Here is a 20,085-nt window from a genome sequence, read left to right as displayed (position 1 = left end):
AATTTTCTAAGTTTTATGGTTGACTTCCTTATTAGTTGTGTCCCACTAAAAAGGAGTTTCTTTTGTTTGATGCAAGCCCCAAGGTCTCCTTATTGGTTTATTCGTAAAAGCAACAAAAAAGATCTTATGCAACCTGCAGCTACAGTAATGTATGTTGCATCCTGAGCATTGCGTGTGGTACTTTGCCCCTTTTAAGAGTTGTAACGTTGTGGGGAAGAAATCAAAACAAAGCCCACTGGAGCTAGTCCTGCCTTCTTATGAGAAAATATTGCTGATTGATCAGTGTAGATGTCAGTCGAGATGTTATGGTACTGGGGTGTCAGTGATGTGCAAGCTGGACTTCCAGTGAGTGGGGTGAGGCTGGGGGAGAAATGGACACCATGAGAGATTCTGGAGTGTAAACGCCTCTTCAATCAGCCACCCTCCTTCCCTATGCTTAATTTTATTTATTTATTTTAATTCCATGGCAGACATGGTGAGGAGAGAGAGTCTCCCAGAAACCTACTCCCTCCCGTTCATTACAGGTGTCAGAGAGAGAGAAGGGATGGACCAGATGCTTAACACGGGGAGGGGAAGAAATCCTGAGATTTGAGGGTTTATTACGAGGTCATGAGTGAGGCCTGATTTTATTTAAAATTGCACCTCTCACGATAAATTCATAAACGATGGTATTTCAGAGTGAACACACCTGCCCTGTTCCAAAACAAAAACAGAATTACCTGGAATAACTCAGCAGGTCTGGCAGCATCGGCGGAGAAGAAAAGAGTCGACGTTTCGAGTCTTCATGACCCTTCAACAGGTTCTCTGTTGAAGGGTCATGAGGACTCGAAACGTCGACTCTTTTCTTCTCCGCCGATGCTGCCAGACCTGCTGAGTTTTTCCAGGTAATTCTGTTTTTGTTTTGGATTTCCAGCATCCGCAGTAGTTTTTTGTTTTTATTTTTGCCCTGTTCCAAAATCCTGTTTCTTATGCAAGCAGGTTTTGCATGTGTTGAATGGTAAAGCCAGTTTGATTCATTTTTAGGATGGCAGCCTGAGTTCAGTGGAGACAGCAAAACAATGACATAAACTCTTATGAACACACTTACATGTAAGCACACAAACATGCCATGCTGCAGAAAAATCTCTGATAATGCTCTTAACCTTTCTCTGTCTCTCTTTGGTCTCTTCATCTCTCTTGCTCTGTGTGTGTGTGTGTGTGTGTGTGTGTGTGTGTGTCTCTCTCTCTCTCTCTCTTTCATACATCCTTCCTCACTTGTAGAGACATTGCATAGATAAACCGATATTTTAACGTTCTATTTGCTGCAATTTGATTTTGTTTCTGTCAGGGCAGGGACTGAATCCAGTCCCACAGTGTGAATGGGTTTCACCTCTTGAGGTCAATTTTGGAGCACTAGTAAAAGTGGTCAGAATGCTTAGTAAGGCCAGAGGGCTGAGATGGCTTGAAAGACCCAGCCTCTCCCCACTCAGTGTTGATATACAAATTCTCAACATTCTGTTTCTCCACCCCCACTGAGCATTCCAGCTCAGTGCCACTTTCAATGCTGCCTTTTCAAATCCCTTCCACCTCACAGCCCTTGGGTGCACCACCCTTAGCTCCTCAATCTAAGTCACTAGTGAATTCCTTTCTAACTGCAGCACTGGCACATTATTGCTGCTGCCCTTCATCAACCATTCCATCCTTTGCATTGTCTCTTTCCTGTGCCCCACTTCTGGGGGACCTTTCACAAGTGGGTCTACCCCTACTTATTTGGATGGAGCCAGAATGTTTCCAGTAATGACTTCTCTCTCCTTGCCCCTGCACAAGTGCCTCAATGTATTCAGGATGTCTTTAATGGGGTAATTACCTTTAGTAAGCATGATTTCTTACTTATTTACTGACACAAGCTTTGGTTACTGGTCTGTGAATTGAACCTCCAATTTGAGGACCAATTAAACTGAATTTTTCCTAGATATCATTTGTTTTTGAAATTTCCTCCAACTATTCAGACCACTTTCAGAATAATTCTCATGCTGTTTTAGAAGGCCTTGCTTTAACTCTCTATGGAGGGGAGATGTTATATTCACAGCTATGTATTATCATAAATACTTTCATGCATTCAAAAGGAATGTCCTTCCATCTGATTGCTGCACATTTTTCATCCCCCCGCCAAACCTCTGTTGGTAGTGGATCTTAGCTGGGGCAGCAATGGGGGAGGCTATCAATAGCCTCAGCTGAATGACCAGAGGGTGATATTGTCCCCGGTTCTTACCCCTGGTTGCAATCTACTGATTCCTGCATATGCATGGCTGTTGGTAATGACAGTTTTGGTCTTCACTGTTTTACACTCTATGGTCGAATGGTTGACCACCTGTATTCGGCAATGAAGCATGGCCGCTCCAGGCCACTGGAGTGAGGTGCCAGTGAGTAACCTGCACCATGGAACTATAACCCAGCTTCAGAAAACTAAAGCAAATGCTAGTGTATCTAAGATACATTTACATTCTTTTTCTTCCCTTTTCAGCTTTTTTCTTCAAATCTTGTCAATCACAATTCCCAAGATTTTGATGATTTTGGTGGATTTTATGTCAAAGATATCCAAAAAGAAATTAAAAGAGGAAGCAAGTTGGTAAGATTTCAGTAATTATACATTCATTCATAAATGAAGCCTATTGGAACCCTAATGCCATTTGTACTAAATATATTTGTGGTATATCTCAGAACTTGTCATCTATTGTAATAGATATGATCTGATTTTTGAAATCTGGAAATGGAAAAGGATCAGAGAATATCCTAAATGAAAAGAAAAGCTCTTATATTCATTGTTATCCAAGAATTTCACACCTTTGTATTTCGTCTCTTCGTTCATCATTGCTTCATATTAGGACAAAGTTACCAGCCGAAGTGATAAATGTTGGGATATTTTCCTTTTGAAGCAAAGGGATCAGACCCAGCCCATTGATGTCATGGAGTTGGACAGATAAACGTATTCATCAGCAGAGCAGTGCTGCATAATCAACGATGGTGAACTGTTCTGAATAGTGATTATGCTTGGGTCACCTTATAGCCCCAAATTTAATGTAGCTTAATTTGCATTGATCCCATGAAAGATTCCCTGTATGTGCTATACTTTCCAGCCTTTACATGCAAAAGGATCTTCAGGTATACCTTTGATTCAATACCGTGTTTAGCAATAAGTATTAAATAAGTAAGGTTATCATCAAACTACTTTATTTGTGCATGCCAGTTAAATTTTTTATATGACCTTGTCTGGGGATTAGAGCGTAAAAGTTTGGGCTAATTAGGTCCCTGGTCTTAGGAGATGGTCAACACATCGCTCTGCACTCTCTATCCTCGATCTCCCCCAATCCTCATACTCTTTATTTTCCTTCCATGTGCATTCACATCTTGGTTAGAAAGGGACATTCTGAAACTTTTTCATGTATACAGCACGACTTTTAGTTTAGGAGATAGACCAAAACTGGACAACTGCTCCAGTCCACTCTGTTCAAATTAAGCTGTCTGTCTGGCATTTGTTTCAACATTACCTTTAAGCTGTTTACTCAGTTCTCTCTTGTGAATGCAGTTATCGTCTTATGTCTGTCCATTCTATTGTTTGTTGACTATCTGTGGCAGGACCTGTCTGCCTCCTGACTGATTAAATCAGTCCCAGATTCTTTCAACGATTAAATCAGTCCCACATTTCTTCAGTGCTGTCCAACTGCTTAAGCAGATGCCCTGTCTGCTTTCAGATTGTTTTTCTTGAACACCCATTCTTTAAAGTTGCTGTTGTGTTTCTCAAAGTTGGATTTTGCCGCCTTTTAGATTGTGCACTGTTACTGTTTCTGTAGTATCGCTTTGTTCTTTTTACTATGGCTTTATGCAACACAGAACTCTTTTGTACACCCCTCTTTTCCAAAAGCACTTTGCAGCCAATGAGATACTTTTGAAGTGTAGTCACTGTTGTAATGTGGAAGACACAACCAATTTGCACACAGCAACTCCAAAAACCAACAATGTGATAATGATTGGATAATCTGTTTTTTAATGTTACTTGTTAAGGGACAAATATTGGCTAGGATACCAAGGACAAACTCCAGTGCTGTTCTTGAAAAGAGTGTAATAATATATTTTATGTTCACCTGAGAGGGCAAACAGGGCTTTGGTTCAACGCATCATCTGAAAGATGGCACCTTTTGACAGTGCAGCACTCCCCCAGTACCTCAACGGAGTTACAAGCAACAAGTGAGGCCCATGGCTAGCTCTGAAGAAGAGTCATATAGGCTTGAAACTTTAACTCTGTTTCTCTCTCTGCAGATGCCGCCAGAGCTGCTGAGTTTTTCCAGCATTTTCTGTTTTTATTCAGAGGCCCAGGGCTACTCTACTGTGAGTGAAGGAAGGAAAAGAGGATTGCACCTATTTTGCAACTCAATATGTTCAAAGAACTTTGCCCGGCCAAAATTGATCTCTGAATCAACTTTAATAAAACTGAATTATCTGGTCATTATCACTTTGCTCTTGCTATGTGTAAATTGGCTGCAATGTTTCCTAAATTACAACTGGCTATACTTCAGAAGTACTTCATGGACTGTAAAGCTACATAGAATAGACACAGAAACAGGCCATTTGGCCCAAAATGCTTCATGCCGGCACTTATGCTCTACGCTATGTAAAGGCAAGTTCTTTCTCTCTTTGGCTTTGGATAACGCTCATCAAACTCCACGTTCTGTTCTTGTTTCAGAGGTGCTCTCTTTGTAGGAAGAAGGGGGCCACTGTTGGATGTGAAGTGAAAAGCTGCAGAAGGTCCTATCACTATCCATGCGCAATAGATGACAAGGCAGCAGTGAAGGAAAACGAATATCAGGGCACTTACAGGTTGCTATTTGTTTTTTTTTGTAACATCTGAAAATGGTGTCAATGTTCTTTTAACTGAACGTCATTTAGAGCAGAAGTCAATAAGATGTAAATCAGCTTGTTTTCAGTTTGGACCTTGAGCCAAATGTCCTCATAAAATGTAAAACTGCAATCGGGTCACATGAAAACTTGCTTTCAATGTTTCAAGCATTCATCGGTGCAATCACATTACTGAATTACTGTGCTTGAGTCAGTAATTTTAACCACAGACATGTTCAGGTTGCACTTTGCCCCATTACCACATTAAACATTGACATTGATTATGAAAGTGGAGAATAAGCTCTTTCTTGATCCTGACAAACTCAGGAAAGGAATGTGTAAGCTTTTATTCCTCTCTTCAAAAGCCTTGCTATTCCTGACTTTTTAAAATCTCTCCTTGGGAAGTAAGATAATAGCTGTAATGACCTTGTCCCAATCCCATTATTCTCTTTTGGAAGAGTTCTAACCAGTGATCTATCTTAACTCAGTATCTGTGGAGAGGGACGGAGGCATTAAAGCTTTCAGAGGAAGGACTGGTATTGACTTCGTGGTTAAGGCATCTTAATGACTGTTGACACTATATGTGGCCCCACACCACACCACACTGTTTTCAGTGTGAGATTCTGAGCCTGGGGCATAGAATGCTTATCAATAACTGAGCAATCACACTGTTGTCAACAGTGGAAACCACTATTGACATTAGACAAATCCAAACATCAGGTAATGCAGGAAAGCTGAGTGCCAGATGGATCCCTGCTAAGTTTTCCGAAGTTGCACTACCTGACTCTGTCTCTGTGGATAAAGGTGAATACTTGCTTGGGGTTGTGCTGTGACTGAAAAATGACTTTGCCTAAGGTTTAGCATCCATCAGTGCAGTTATGCATACGACCGCACTACCTGCTACAGAAGCAACTTGCACTTAGGTCGCACATTCTCACAGGGCAAGGGAGAATTCACAAGAATGACCAGAGATAGGGAAAAGGATTGAGGAGGCGATAGAAGACAGTCAAATATTTAGGCTCTTGAGATGCCTTCAAAAGGTGAGGACAAATGAAGCAAGGCAGAGGGGTTTTGGCAGAGAATTCTAGCCAACAGGGGCATGATGGCTTGAAGGCTGTGGAACCCCTGGTGGAATGGAAAAGGGATGGGGTGAACACACAGTATTCCAGAGTGAGAAACCATGAGCTGCACCACGGGTCCAGAAAAATTTGTAGAGGTGCAGTGGAGTAGACCATGTAGCATTCGTAGGTTAGGATGGGGATTTTGAAGGAAATGCATTGAAACCGATATATAAGATCAAGGATCCCACCTTAAGCATGTTCTATAGATCTTTCTCTTTCAATAGGTTCCAGGCTGGACACACTTGTCTATGTGCAAGGAATAAACTTCACACAAAGACATTATTCAGTTCCAACACAACGCAGCAGCAAGCAACTTTTCATCATCCGTACCATTGCACAAACGCAAAAGTACTGTCTATAATTCTAAAAATGTTATGGTGCCTTTCACAACCTTTGGGGTGTCCGAAAGCATTTTACAGCCAATTAAGTACTTTTAAAAGTGTTGTTGCTGTTGGAATGTAGGAAATTCAGCCAACTTGCCCACAGCCAGCGCTGAGGTGTTTTTTTCAATTAAGGTAGTACATGAATGATTAATGTGTGTCTTGGAACCAGCCCTAAGATTGGGAAATTCAAACCCTGGAATCGAGCAGCCACCAGCATGGGGATGGTAAACTTGGAAATAATGCCCAGTATTAATGCAGCAAATACATAATTGCATTTTACCGTTGTACACCTAGGATTTGATATAAGATGGCATATTTAGCTCAAAATTGTTGGACATCAAACCAAGCCAAATAACACATTTTGAGATATTATTCCAAGAGCCTGAATAAAGATGAAACCATTTATTTTGGCTAAACAGAGAGATTAATGCTAACACAAAACTGTAGCTATAACTTTTATTCACCACTATGACACATGTAAACATGAAAACATGATTACCAGTTTAACCACTACAGTTATAGCAACATTGCCGAGAGTTGTATCATTAAATGGTACTCACAGCGCACAGATAGCTTCAAGCTTGTCTTTGTGCTCCATGTGAGCTTCCCCTCGCACTTCTTCATCCAACCCCATCAACAAGACTTTCTATTCCTTTCATCCTCATGTTAGGTTTCCTTTAAACATCTCTGTTAGCCACCTCAACTACTCCATTTGGTAGTGAGTTCCACATTCTAACCACTCTCTAGGCATAGAAGTTTCTCCTGAATTCCTCGTGTTTTTATTAGTGACTATCTTATATTCTTGGTCCCTAGTTCTGGCTCCCCCCACAAATGGAAACATCATCATCTGTATGGGAGTAGCTGGGTTTAACTCGACGAAGCTCGGCTAGCGAAAGAAAGAGCTTGCATTTCTATTGTGCCTTTCATAATAGGACGTCCCAAAGTACTTTAAAGCCAATGAAGTACTTTTTTTTAAAGTGCAGTCACTGTTGGAATGTTGGAAACTGAGCAGCCAATTTGCCCACAACCAGCATTGAGATAATGAGTAGATAATTTGTTTCAATAATGTAGGTTGAGAAACAAATATTATCCAGAACACTGCAAAAGCACTCCTTTTCTTTTAGTCATTCATGGAATATGGGCATTATTAGCAAGACCAGCATTTATTGCCCATCCTAATTGTCCTTGAGAAAGTGGTGGTGCTGAGCTGTGTTCTTGAGCTGCTGCCTCTGTGTGATGTACACCCACAGTGCTGTAAAGTGGGAACTTCCAGGATTTTGACCCAGTTGCAGTGAAAGAAGGGTGATATATTTCCAAGTCAGGGTAGCTTATGTCTTGGAGGGGAGCTTGGAAGTGGTGGTGTTCCCATGCACCTGGTGCCTGTTCTTCATTTAAAGAAGAAAACAAAAGTTAACCAGTCCAGATTTCCTTTCCTTCAGCCGCCTAATCAGAGAAACATGGCGGAGCCCTAAGAAGACGTGTCTGTGGCAAGTCAACTCAAGTCTTCTCTTAATATTTGTTCATGGTGGGCTTCGCTGGCTGGTTCAGCATTTATTGCCCATCCCTAGTTGCCCTTAAGAAGGTGGTGGTGAGCTGCCTTCTTGAACCGCAGCAGTCCATGTGGTGTAGGAACACCCACAGTGCTGTTAGGGAGGGAGTTTCAGGATTTTGACCCAGTGACAGTGAAGGAACGGCCAATATATTTCCAAGTCAGGGTGGTGTGTGGCTTGGACAGGAACTTGAAGGTGGTGATGTTCTCATCCACATGTTATATAAATAAAGGTGCTATATAAATAAAAGTTATTGTTGTTGTAGAAGTTCCTTAATCTTCTACAACAACAATAACTTTTATTTATATAGCACCTTTAATGCAATAAAACGTACCAAGGCGCTTCACAGGAGCATTATAAAACAAAACATGACAACCGGCTACATAAGGCGATATTAGGTCAGGTGACTAAAAGCTTAGCCAAAAAGTAAGTAGCGTCTTAAAGGAGAAAAGAGAGTGGAGAGGCCTCGGGACAGAGCTTTAAGCAAAATTATTGGCGTGTGTAACGAAGGCAATGTAATATTTGTGAGAGACTAATCTTCATATAGACTGAACCAATTAAATTGGCAAAGGTAGCCTGGATGATGAGTTTCCTGGAGAAATGAAGAAGCGATGGTTTCCTGGAGAAATTTGTTGTGGAACCAACTAGGGCTAAAGATATTTTAGATGTTGTATTGTGTAATGAGGCAGGGTTAATTAGTAATGTCAGAGTAAAAGATCCGCTGGGAAATGATTATCATAATTCCATGTCAAGTTTGAAAGCAACACATTCCAAATTAGAATATGAAAGCAAGGAATTTAAAAGCAAATTGGAAGAGCTTTTGTAAGTATATAAAAAGAAGAGAGTAGCTAAAGTAAATGTTGGTCCCTTAGAAGCAAAGAAAAGAGAAATTATCAAGGGGAATGAGGAAACGGCAGAGACATTGAACAAATATTTTGTCTGAGTTCATAGTCAAAGACATAAGTAATATAACGGAAATAGAGGGTAACCCTAGGTGTTAAAGTGGATTAGGAAACTAAGGAAATTAACACCAGCAGAGAAAAAGTTCTGGAGAAATGTAAGGACTAAAATCTGATAAATCCCCAGGACCTGATGGCCTACATTCTAGGATTCTAAAAGAGATAATGGATGCTCTGGCTATGATTTTCCAAAATTCCCTAGATTCTGGAACGGTCCCAACAGATTGGAAGTTAGCAAATGTGACATTGCTATTTAAGGAAGGAGGGAAAGGGAAACCAGGGAACTGCAGACCAGTTAGTCTGACATCAGTCATCAGCAATGTACTGGAATCTATTATAAGGAAGTCTTAATAATGCACTTGGGATATCCTAGAATGATCAGACAAAGTCAGCATGGTTTGACGAAAGGGAAATTGTGTTTGACAAATTTATTGTTTTTTTGAGGATGTGACTAGTAGGATAGATAAAGGGGAATCAGCAGATGTATCATACCTGGATTTACAGAAGGTATTCGATAAGGTGCTACACAAAAGGTTAATAGGCAAGATAAGGGCTTGTGGAATTTGGGGTAATATGTTAACATGGATAGAGGATTGGCTAATGGACAGTAGGCAGAGAGTAGGGGTAAATGGAATAAATTTCGAACAGACCTAGCAACTCAAGATTGGGCATCCATGAGACACTGTGAGCCATCGGTAGTAGCAGAATTATATTCACCCACAATCTGTAACCTCATGGCCTGGCATATCCCCAATTCTACCATTACCATCAAACCAGGGGATCAAAACACTGGTTCAATGAAGAATGCAGGAGGGCATGCCAGGAGCAGCACCAGGCATACCTAAAAATGAGGGGTCAACCTGGTGAAGCTACAACACAGGACTACTTGTGTGCCAAACAGCATAAGCAGCAAGTGAAAGACAGAGCTAAGTGATTTCAAAACCAATCAAATCTAAGTTCTACAGTCCTGCCACATTCAGTTATGAATGGTGATGGACAATTAAACAACTCACGAGAGGAGGAGGCTCCACAAATATCCCCATCCTCAATGATGGAGGAGCCCAGCACATCAGTGCAAAAGATAAAGCTGTGGGTGTGCCTACATCACATGGACTCAGCGGTTCAAGAAGGCAGCTCACCACCACCTTCTCAAGGGCAACTAGGGATGGGCAATAAATGCTGACTCAGCCAGCGAAGCCCACACCCCATGAATAAATTTTTTAAAAGTCCCGACCCTAAACTAATGGAGCTCGTTGCCAATCATGCGTGACCTTGTACCATTGTGCTGTGAGAATTAATATTCAGCTGCACAGTCGTCTGTTAATCTGATTGTTACTTCTTGCAGTTTTCTTTCGCCTTGACTTTTGTTATCTGTTTTTGCTTTAGAGTTTATTGCAAAGTGCATAAAAAAGATATGGAAAATTCATCACTCAGTGGAAGTTCTCCCAGTAAGTTGATGTGCTGCATATTTAATTCTCTCTCTAGCACGAGTATAACCCGTGACAACAGAAGTCTGTTTGGGAAGGCTGTTGCATTTGTCAGGAAGATATAATAATTCTCATAATATTTTGGAATTTATTGTAAAATAGAGTAATAGTGGGATGTGTCAATGGGTGTGTATGTGTGAGATTTAATTGAATTAGAGGCAGCTAGCCTGGGTGCTTTGATGTAAGAAGAGAAGTTAGGTTTGAAATGTTAATTAGGTAAACATGGGGAAGTTTAAAAACATAGGCGTCAAGGGAACATCTGCATTTTTAAATAAACCAGATTAGATTGTTTTCAAAGGAGGGATGAAATGTGTCACCTAGCCAGGTGAAGTTTAAAAACAGTTTGTTTATTTTTCCCAAAGATTACTGACAAAACTTAATGCAATGAGAGGTTTTTTATTATCAGAAAGACAAAGTCCAAAGACATAGGGTAGAATCTTCGGCATGGTCCACTCGCCAAGGCGTAAAATAGCGCAGGGTGACGTTGGGCGTGCGCCCTGACGTCACTGCGCGTCATTCAGATTTTCAGTTCGGTGGGCCCGCAGCCGCTCGTACCCGCCGAACTGTCAAAGGCCTATTAAGGCCATTTAACAATCAATTGAATCAGTGACCGGAGCTGCCAGTCCAACCTTAAGGTTGGTTGGCAGGCGAAGAGCCCAGGCAGCCTTTGTATTTTTCATGGAACCTCACCCACAGGTGGGATGAGGTTTCATGAACGTTTTTAAAGTGTTGGAAAAAATTTTATTAACATTAATGGACATGTCCCAGCTCATGTGACAGTTTCACATGAGGGGACATGTCCTTTAAAATTTTTTTCTCTCTTTATTCAATGTTTTATACATGAAACTAATCTCCCTGAGGCACCTCTGTGCCTCAGGGAGATTTCTGCGCTCTTTCACGTGCATATGCATAAGAGTGCACTCCCCAACTCAGCCTACTCCCCCCGCCCGCACAGGGAGCGCTCAACGCTTCCGAGTGTGCGTCATGCTAAAATGGTGGAGAAAATTCTCCCCATAGTGAAACAATGGGGATTTGCATTCAAAGAGGAAGATATGCATAAAGGAGAGAAGACTGTTTGTAAAGGGAAGGCATTTTTAAGATCTTACAAGGGTGTGAAAAGCCTTCAACATCTATGCCTCAAGCTGCTGGCTTCGAGGGACTGAAGCTAAGAAAACTCACTTTGAATTCGACTTGTTCAGGGTATCCTGTTTCTTTGCCAGGGTCTTTTAAAACCTGTGTCTTACTGTTGCCTTAACAAAAGTGTAGCTGGGAGTTAGATTGATTAGGGGATTTAGAAGTTATCATAGTAGTAATTTGTAAATCTATGTATGTATTTAAATCATTTTTCTTATTAATAAATGTTTAATGTAATTTTGTAAAAATCTATAAGACTTGATGGTCTTATTACTACTGAATTCAACGCCAACATCTCAAAGTTTATACAAATTGAAAATTAGTTGTGACAGTTGTTTCAAGTTTCCCTCTGGGATTTGAACAGCTCAGCATTTACCATCTGCTGAGTCATAACACATCGCAGCTACCACATGGTTCTGGCTGACCAGGAAATTCCCCTGTTCTTACTACCTGCCATAGGATAAATGTACAGGTTGACAATCAACCTGTTGGCCACAACATGAACGTACCTTCCATGCCCACCAAGTCCTGGGGTGGGAATCGAATCCTGAGCTTCTGGCTACCCACTGTGCCGTAAGACCTCCTGCACATTTCATTAACACCCCTCACTCACCATGAAGAAGCTGGACTTTTAAAAATATCAGGACAGCTTTGTGCCAGTATATACACTGCTACTTGCCAACATAGTTGGCTAAATTTGGTTAGTTTTCACTCCTGTCCCCCGTACAGTATATAACTTCAAAAAGGATTAACTTGAATTAGAAGTTCCTTTCAGCAGATTGTGAAAAGCCCAAGTCCTGTTGCATATTCTTAACAGAATGTGTATTCCTTGATGTAAGCAGGGAGGGAGTGGTGGCTTCTCTCAGTGATTGGAAATGCTGAGAACATGGAGGTCCTGCCAAATTTAACAGCAGGAACTCATGAGAATATTTTTACTCCATTTCACGCCTGGTGACCAGTCTGGTTGACCAATTGTCAGGCAAGAAAGCCTGTGATACAAAGCAGCAAACAGTGATTGCCGCAGATGGTCCTCCAGCAATCAACAAGCATGGGGGTGGACTTGAACCATAGGCCGAACGCAGCCTTATAGACGACTTAGGGAGGTTCTGTACATTGGTCCAAGTGATTATCACTATATAGGTTATGTGAACTCCATCTGGTAGATCTCACCATGACTGTGAATATGACAAAGTTATATATACACCACCCAGTTTTCTAACTTGTTTCTTGATGGCATTCCCTTTTGTATTGACATCAAGGAATCAAATGCCTGCCTAGGTTTTTGTAAATGTTATCCTATCTAAATCAACAAAATGAGATGCTTCCAAATATCTCAGCTATTTAAGAATGTGAAGAGTTGAGTCATGTGCCAAAATGTCCCAGGTTCTATCACTAGGGAGAAAAGATTTACAGGCCTACTGAGAAAGGGCGGGGTGTGGGACTAGCTGAGTTGCACTTGCAGAAAGTCACAATAGGTACGGATAGCCTCCTTTGCTGTAAATATTCTATGATTCTGTATTCACTACATTTAATAAAATACATGGCATTCTCTGTATAACCTTTGGATGAAATGTATGAGAGTTCAGACCATCACATGAGAAGCAGTCCTAGAGTTGGATTCATGAAAAGCAAACCTGGATCCTGAAATGTTGCCTGAGGAAATTCCTGGAATGGATAACACCTTGGCCTACAGTACCTTATTCTCCTTCCTTTATCACCTCAGGTCGGTGATTTCCCCAATCCTGAGAATAAGGGAACCAGATGTATTCCCTAAAAAGGTGAAGGAAAAGAAACATTAATATATTAAAGAAATATCAAAGCACTATCAAATACTTATTCGGAACGGAATAGGATACATGTTGCAGGTGACATTTAGTGTGCCTAAGTGTTTGTATAAATATCGATATCCTAATATTTTATAAAATCACAAGCTAATTATTGATGAGGAAGGCCATTTGGCCCATTTTAGTTCATGGAATCATAGAATCGTCCAGCACAGAAGGAGTCCAATTGGCCCGTGGTGTCTCTGCTGGCTGTTTGGCAAAGCTATCCAATTCTTCCCATGCCTTGCTCTTCTCCCACAGTCCTACTTTTTTTTTCATTTCAAGAATACATCCAAAGCTCTTTGAAAGTTACTATTGAATCTGCTTCTTCTGTCCTTTCAGGCATTCCAGATCATAACAACTCACTGTGTAAAATAATTTATCCTCATCTCCCTTCTAGTTCTTTTACCAATTAATTTAAATCTGTGTCCTCTGGCTACCAACTCTCCCCAGTGGAAACAGTTCCTCAATCAAAACCTTTCATAATTTTGAACAGCTCCATGAAATCCTCCCTTAATCTTCTCTGCTCTGAGGAGAACAGTTCCAGTTTCTCCAGTCTCTCCACATAGCTGAAGTCCCTTCAGTAAATCTCTTCTGCACCCTCTCGAAGATGTTAATCCTTTCTTAAGCTTAGTGTCCCAAATTTTACACACTACTTAATCCGATGTCAACTAGTGTTTTATAAATGTTTAGCATAAGTTACTTGTTATTGTGCTCTATGCCTCTATTTATATTATTTATTTATTTTATCTATTTATAAAACGACTGATTCAATTTTTAATGGTTTTACCAACTCATCCTTCAAAGTGTAGTATATCTCTCTATTACAGTATTAAATAGTTTATTAACTAGTCTACTATCCTCCAATTATTTACAAGTGCTGATTGCTTTTTATGAAGAGTTTACTAGCATTGACCCCCAATTTGCCTTTTATTAAGTTTACAATGTGTAGCTGTGTGTTTTGTTTTTCCCTTGATGATTGTAACTGTAAACTTGTGGGGGGGAAAAGTCAATAAAATATAAATACCAAAGTAAATGTGAAAATACATTAATTACTGGGATAAAATTATAACCTAAAACATTAAATAGCAAGATAAACATTTTACATAGATTTTAGCATACCAGCACCTACTTTGGTAATGCATTTCAGCACGTGCTAAAATAAAGCGTGGTATGTTAAAATCCATGATAAATACATATTTTGTTATCCTTTAAATAAAGAACTTATAGCACCTTTAACAGGCTCAACTGTGTGGTCACCGTTTTAACGTAGGAGATATGGCAACCAATTTACACACAAGGCCCCGCGAACAGGAATGTGACAATGACTAGAAAATCCATTTTAGCGATGTGATAAATATGGCCATGGCACTGGGGAGAACTCTTCTGCTGTTTGAAATAGTGCCATGGGATATTTTACATCCATCTGAGAGGGTAGAGAGGACCACGCTTTAATGTCTCACTTGAATGATAGCACCTCCAGTAATGCAGCGCTCCCTCAGTGCTACACTGAAATGCCAGTTTAGATTTTGCACTGAGGTCTTTCAAATGGGACTTGAACCCACAATTTTCTGACTCAGGCAAGATGCAACCACTAAAGACAAGGCTGATACCTACAATTCAGAGTTGGTTAAGTTGAAATACTGAGTTGTTCAAGTTTTTTTAGTACCCATTTTAATTATTTGGATAATTTGAATAGTGACTATCAATTATTAAAACTCGACTGAATTCTGACCGACTTGACAACTCTTTCAAGGTAATAATGCTAACAATGACTCAGATGATGACGTTAATGATGGGGCGGAAAATGATCTTCCTGAAGTTTCCCATCCCAGGAAATCTCAGTCAGAAACACCAGTAAGTACACATACAGTATTTACATCTTTCTTGTATTCGTCCTTTGTGAACTGGTAAGATTTTGAAGTTTATTTAGTGCAGTAATTAGTGCTATGTGATTTGATTTCAGTGAAAAGTCAGATGCTAGTAAATTGTTATGTAAGGTTAATAGAAAGCTGCTTATTGTCACTGGTGTTCTGCGGTGAAAATGACTAAGAAAGTTAAACCAAAAAGCAGTATTTTGCTTGTAAAGACTTTATTAAAACATCATCCTGAGAAACTCGTGAAAAGTCGTGGGGGGCAATATGAATGAGCTTCCGTTCATAATGGGAGAAGCCATCAATTTAAAATTACCACTAAGAGAATGAGCAAGGAGATTAGGAGAAATTGATTTACAAAGAGCATTGTCAACAAATGGAATGCTTTGTAACAGGAAGTGGTTGAAACTGAAACGTTCCATATTTTAAGAGAAAAATGGATCAGTATGTGAAGAAGTAGTAAATACAATGTTGTGGGGAGGAGTGGGGTGAAGAAATTAGTTTTGAATTGCTCTAGCAAAGTGCCAGACAGATGGAGTGGCCTGAGTGGTCTCGTACTGTGCTGTAAACTTTGATGAAGGAAGGTCAATATTTGTAATATTAACTGCTGGTAGTCAACAGCACAGAGAATTTTTCAGCCCCCATAGATAGTAGTCATTGCCTACTATCTTCTAGTGCAGTAGATGCTGGAAAGGGCAGCACAGGGCCACTAAAAACGTGGATAGTGCATCATTTGTAGGACCAGGATCCAACCAAGCAACCTGTTGGAGGATTAGCATGACGAGTGGACCCAGAGGCTTTGTCTCTGGTGTCCTGCCTGGTCCATGAAGATCTATAGTGACAATCAAACTTGGTAATGAAGATTACAATTGCCTTCAACTTCTACATCATATGGACCTTCCAGGCACTTGCAGAGAACATCACAGGGGTCAGACACTGTGACATTCACTACAGTGTTGAACAGCTATCGTGTATTTAGATCAGAAACAGCAAGAATCCAACCCCTGATGCTCAGTGGCCTCCACTTAGTATCTTTCTGCAGCCTGGCATTGCACTGTTAATGAATACTTAAATTTCTAAATATCTAAGCATTAAAAATACCTGTAAATTTAATTACAATTCTGAATGAATGAGATAATTGCCATAGTTTAATAAAACTTTTTTCCATTTGAGATGCAAAAAACAGTAGTTTTCTCATTTCTCAGAACCTTGATTTTTATGGCATTGTCCAATTTTAATTTTTTGTATTTCCAATTCTACAAGGAAAATTCCAAACGGAGGACATGTACCAAAAGAAAGAGGTAAGTGATGTCATGTCACAATAAATTGTCATTTAATGAATCACTCTTTGCTTTAGAAGTGTCATCTTGGCTTGTTTTGACAACAGTGCTGCCTCTGGGTCTTATGGATTTGAATTCATACCAGAACACGAGCAGAACAGCCCAATACTCCACCCAAGTGCTGAGGGACAACATTTTTCATTTTGTTTGGATGAGACATTAAACCAGGCCTGCTCTGATGTTTCAGATGGATATTGTAAATTCTACGCCACTATTCTCGGAGCAGGTAGTTCTAATATGCCAGCCAGTGTTCCTCCATCAAACCTCAAAACAGATCTAATCACCGTAGTACATGGCTGGCGCAGATGGTTGTCACTTTTTTCTACAGCAGTCATTGCTGCTGTAACCCTAATTGTAACTTATCCACCAATTCCATTAACTTAACTTTAGTTACCTTTTGTAAACCAGCCAAAGTTATAACTTCAACTTACAGACAAATCTGAGCAACTGCCAGAGCCATATTGCAATCTCACCTCTTCAAAAAACCTCACACCAACTCCTGAATTCAAAGTGTTTCTCATACTCGTAACCTTAAGATTCACCAACTCCAACCCAATCGAGGAATTTCAAATATATCCCGGACGAGCCCCCAACTATGTTATGGCACAACCGATGGTAAATGCGGAGTTTTCAAATCCCAGAGGGAAACTTGAGACAACCGCCAGAACTATTTTTGCAATTTGTGTTTTGAATTCAGTAGTAATAAGACCTCCAAGCCTTATGGGCTTTTACAAAACTAGATTAAACATTTATTAATAAGGGAAATGATTTTAAATACACACATATGTCTACAAATTACTACTATAATAGCTTCTAAATCCCCTAATTAACCTGACTCCCAGTTACACCTCCATTAAGGCAACAGCAAGAAACATAGATTTTAAAAGACCCTGGCAAAGAAACATGATACCCTGAACAATCCAATTCAAAGTGAGTTTTCTTAACTTCAGTTTGTTGTAGACAGCAGCTTGAGGTGTAGATGCTGAAGGCTGTTCACACATGTTGGATCAGAAAACGCCTGCCTTTGCACACAGCCTTCTCTCCTTTATACATATTTTCCCCATTGAATGTAAATTCCCATTGTTTCACTATGTCTTTGGACTATACCTCCCTGATCATAAAAATTTATCGTAGTACCAATTTTACCGGTAATCTTTGGGAAAAATAAACACACTGAGAAGAATTTTCACCCCGTCGGGGGAGAAGTGCAGGAGCGGGCGTGGGCAGGTGTGCTACCATTTTATGTGGGTGGGCCAATTAAGGCCCGCCCAGCATGATGTCCGCCAGGAAGCGCTATGCGCTGCCTGTGCAGGCGGGGGGGGGGATTCCCTCAGCCTGCAGTGCACTCTTCCGCGCATGCGCGTGAAAGAGCCCACTGATCTCCCTGAGGCTAAGTGCTGCCTTAGGGAGATTAGCTCAGAATTAAAACTTTTAAGGTAAATGTTTAAAAAATTCCCTTGACATGTCCCCTCATGTGACACTGTCACCTGAGTTGGGACATGTCCATCACTTAAACTCAAACCTTTATTAAAAATGTTAAAACGCTCATGAAACCTTATCCAGCCCATGGATGAGGCTTCATGCTTTTTTTGAAGCCCGCCAGGACTCCCGGCCTGCCCGCCAACTCTAAGGTTGGACGAGCAGCCCTGTCAATTACCTAAATTGTTTAATTAATGGCCTCAATAGGCTGTTGACAGGTTGGCGGGTGCACAACTGACTTGGCTGCGTTCCCACCAACCTGAAAATGGAAATGACGCGGGGTGATGCTGGGAGTTCCGCCCGACGTCATCCCGTGTCATTTTACATGTTGGCGAGCTGGCGCTGCCCCCTGCTCACCGACCTATAGATCCTGCCCACTGTTTCTGAACTTCACCTGGCTAGGTGACACATTTCACCCCTCCTTCAAAAACAATCTCGCCTGGGTTTATTTAAAAATGCAGCTGTTCTTTTGACACCTATGTTTATTTACTTAACATTTCAAACCTAGCCTATCTTTTGATACATCAAAGCCTTCAGACTAGCTGCCTTTAATTCAATTAAGACAGACACTCACACACACACCACTATCTTACAATAAATTCCAATAACATTATTATATCTCCTTGACACCTCCACCTCCCTGCCCTCAAATTCCACACACCAGGACAGAAGCAAGAACGTGGCCAGGTTGGGGGTGAGTCCTGGTGGGGAACAGGCTTTCATTCTGACCAGTGCTCCACCGTGGTAGCCATCTCCCCTCTAGGATTCGCGGTAGCACACCTGTGACCCGTGCAATGTGCTGACAAAACAGAGACACAAGCATGCACAAGAATGGAGCCTCCATCCTGAAGAAAAGGCAGCAGAAAATCAACAAAAACCATCATGACATTCCCAAGAGTAGCCCCGAAAGTGAAAAAAGTAAAAAGTCTAGATGAAGATCCATCAGCAATGTCACAGGCAGTAGCATTACAATGAGAAGTCTTCTGACAAGCAAGGACTATAGTGATTCAAGAAGTCCAGCCACCACCACCTGCTCAGGGCAGCCAGGGATGGACAATAAACGCTGTGACTCCCACATTCCAATAATGAATATCTAGTTCATAAATTTGTTCTGGAGAATTTGCTTTCTGAGTAAACTGAGTAAATTAAAACCACATATTGCACCCCATCTGCAATCATGGACTGACCCTATGGTGTCACTTCAGCCAATAAAACGTCCTCAGTAGCCATCCACCAGTCTCCTATTATATAGCTTCCTTATTGTATGTGGACAAAGTGAGTTAGAATGATGGATTGTTTAACAGTCGATAAGGGTCCCGAATCTGTTTAGGATTTCTCTCGTAACTGCAGCAGGTGATTATCTGTTCCATGCTGTTTCTACAGGGTTTCTGCCCATCTCCTGCCAAAGTGATGGTGGGAAATTGAGGCAAACCCCAAGAAAATTCAAGGCCTGAGTCCTTGCTACCCTTTGAATGAAGTTGAATTTTTACAAACTGAACTCCCCCACAGCTGACTGCTTCATCTCATTACAAGCAGCACTGCTTGCAGTGCTGTTTCACTGTCCTGAGTGTAAGTAGCTCTCATTGCTAACTTTATTGTCTGTTGAAATGCTTCAATGGCAATGCTGCTTTCTTGGACTTCATTGCTGCTCTTTTTAGCCAATGAATGGTTCACCACATCCTCCCCCTCTGCCAAGGACTAATGGCAGTTTCTTATGGTATATTTACAGATTAAAGCCCTTTCATAGAACTGTACCTCACCATCACCTCTACACTGTTGCTAAACCAGACTGCTTATATGACATCCAGAGCTGGATTGAGCAGAAATTTACTCCAATTAAACTTTGGGAAGACTGAAACTATTGTTTTCAATCCCTGCTGCAAACTCCATTTCCTACCTACCAACTCCATCCCTCCCCTTGACATAGTCTAATACTAAACTTGACTGATTGCAACCGAATAAGCTTTTGACCACATATTTGCACCAACACTAACGCTGCCTTTTACTACCTCTGTAACGTTGCCTGACTTTGTCCTTGTCAGTTCATCTGCTGTTGAAACCCT

The 20,085-nt window shown here is 40.8% G+C and overlaps 1 protein-coding gene across 1 annotated transcript in view; it reads left to right on the top strand.

The window, feature by feature from the left end:
* The window catches only part of LOC144692043 (uncharacterized), a 158,686-nt gene that overhangs the window by 94,839 nt on the left and 43,762 nt on the right, over positions 1-20,085 (top strand). The window contains exons 25-29 of the mRNA XM_078560601.1: positions 2,504-2,608; positions 4,721-4,854; positions 10,272-10,333; positions 15,086-15,186; positions 16,467-16,504. Coding sequence (XP_078416727.1) covers positions 2,504-2,608; positions 4,721-4,854; positions 10,272-10,333; positions 15,086-15,186; positions 16,467-16,504 — 440 coding nt within the window. The remainder of the gene's footprint in view (positions 1-2,503; positions 2,609-4,720; positions 4,855-10,271; positions 10,334-15,085; positions 15,187-16,466; positions 16,505-20,085) is intronic.

Source organism: Cetorhinus maximus, chromosome 16 (genome assembly GCF_964194155.1).
Source record: "Cetorhinus maximus chromosome 16, sCetMax3.hap1.1, whole genome shotgun sequence".
Classification (NCBI taxonomy): domain Eukaryota; kingdom Metazoa; phylum Chordata; class Chondrichthyes; order Lamniformes; family Cetorhinidae; genus Cetorhinus; species Cetorhinus maximus.
This window is presented reverse-complemented; position numbering and strand designations above follow the sequence as displayed.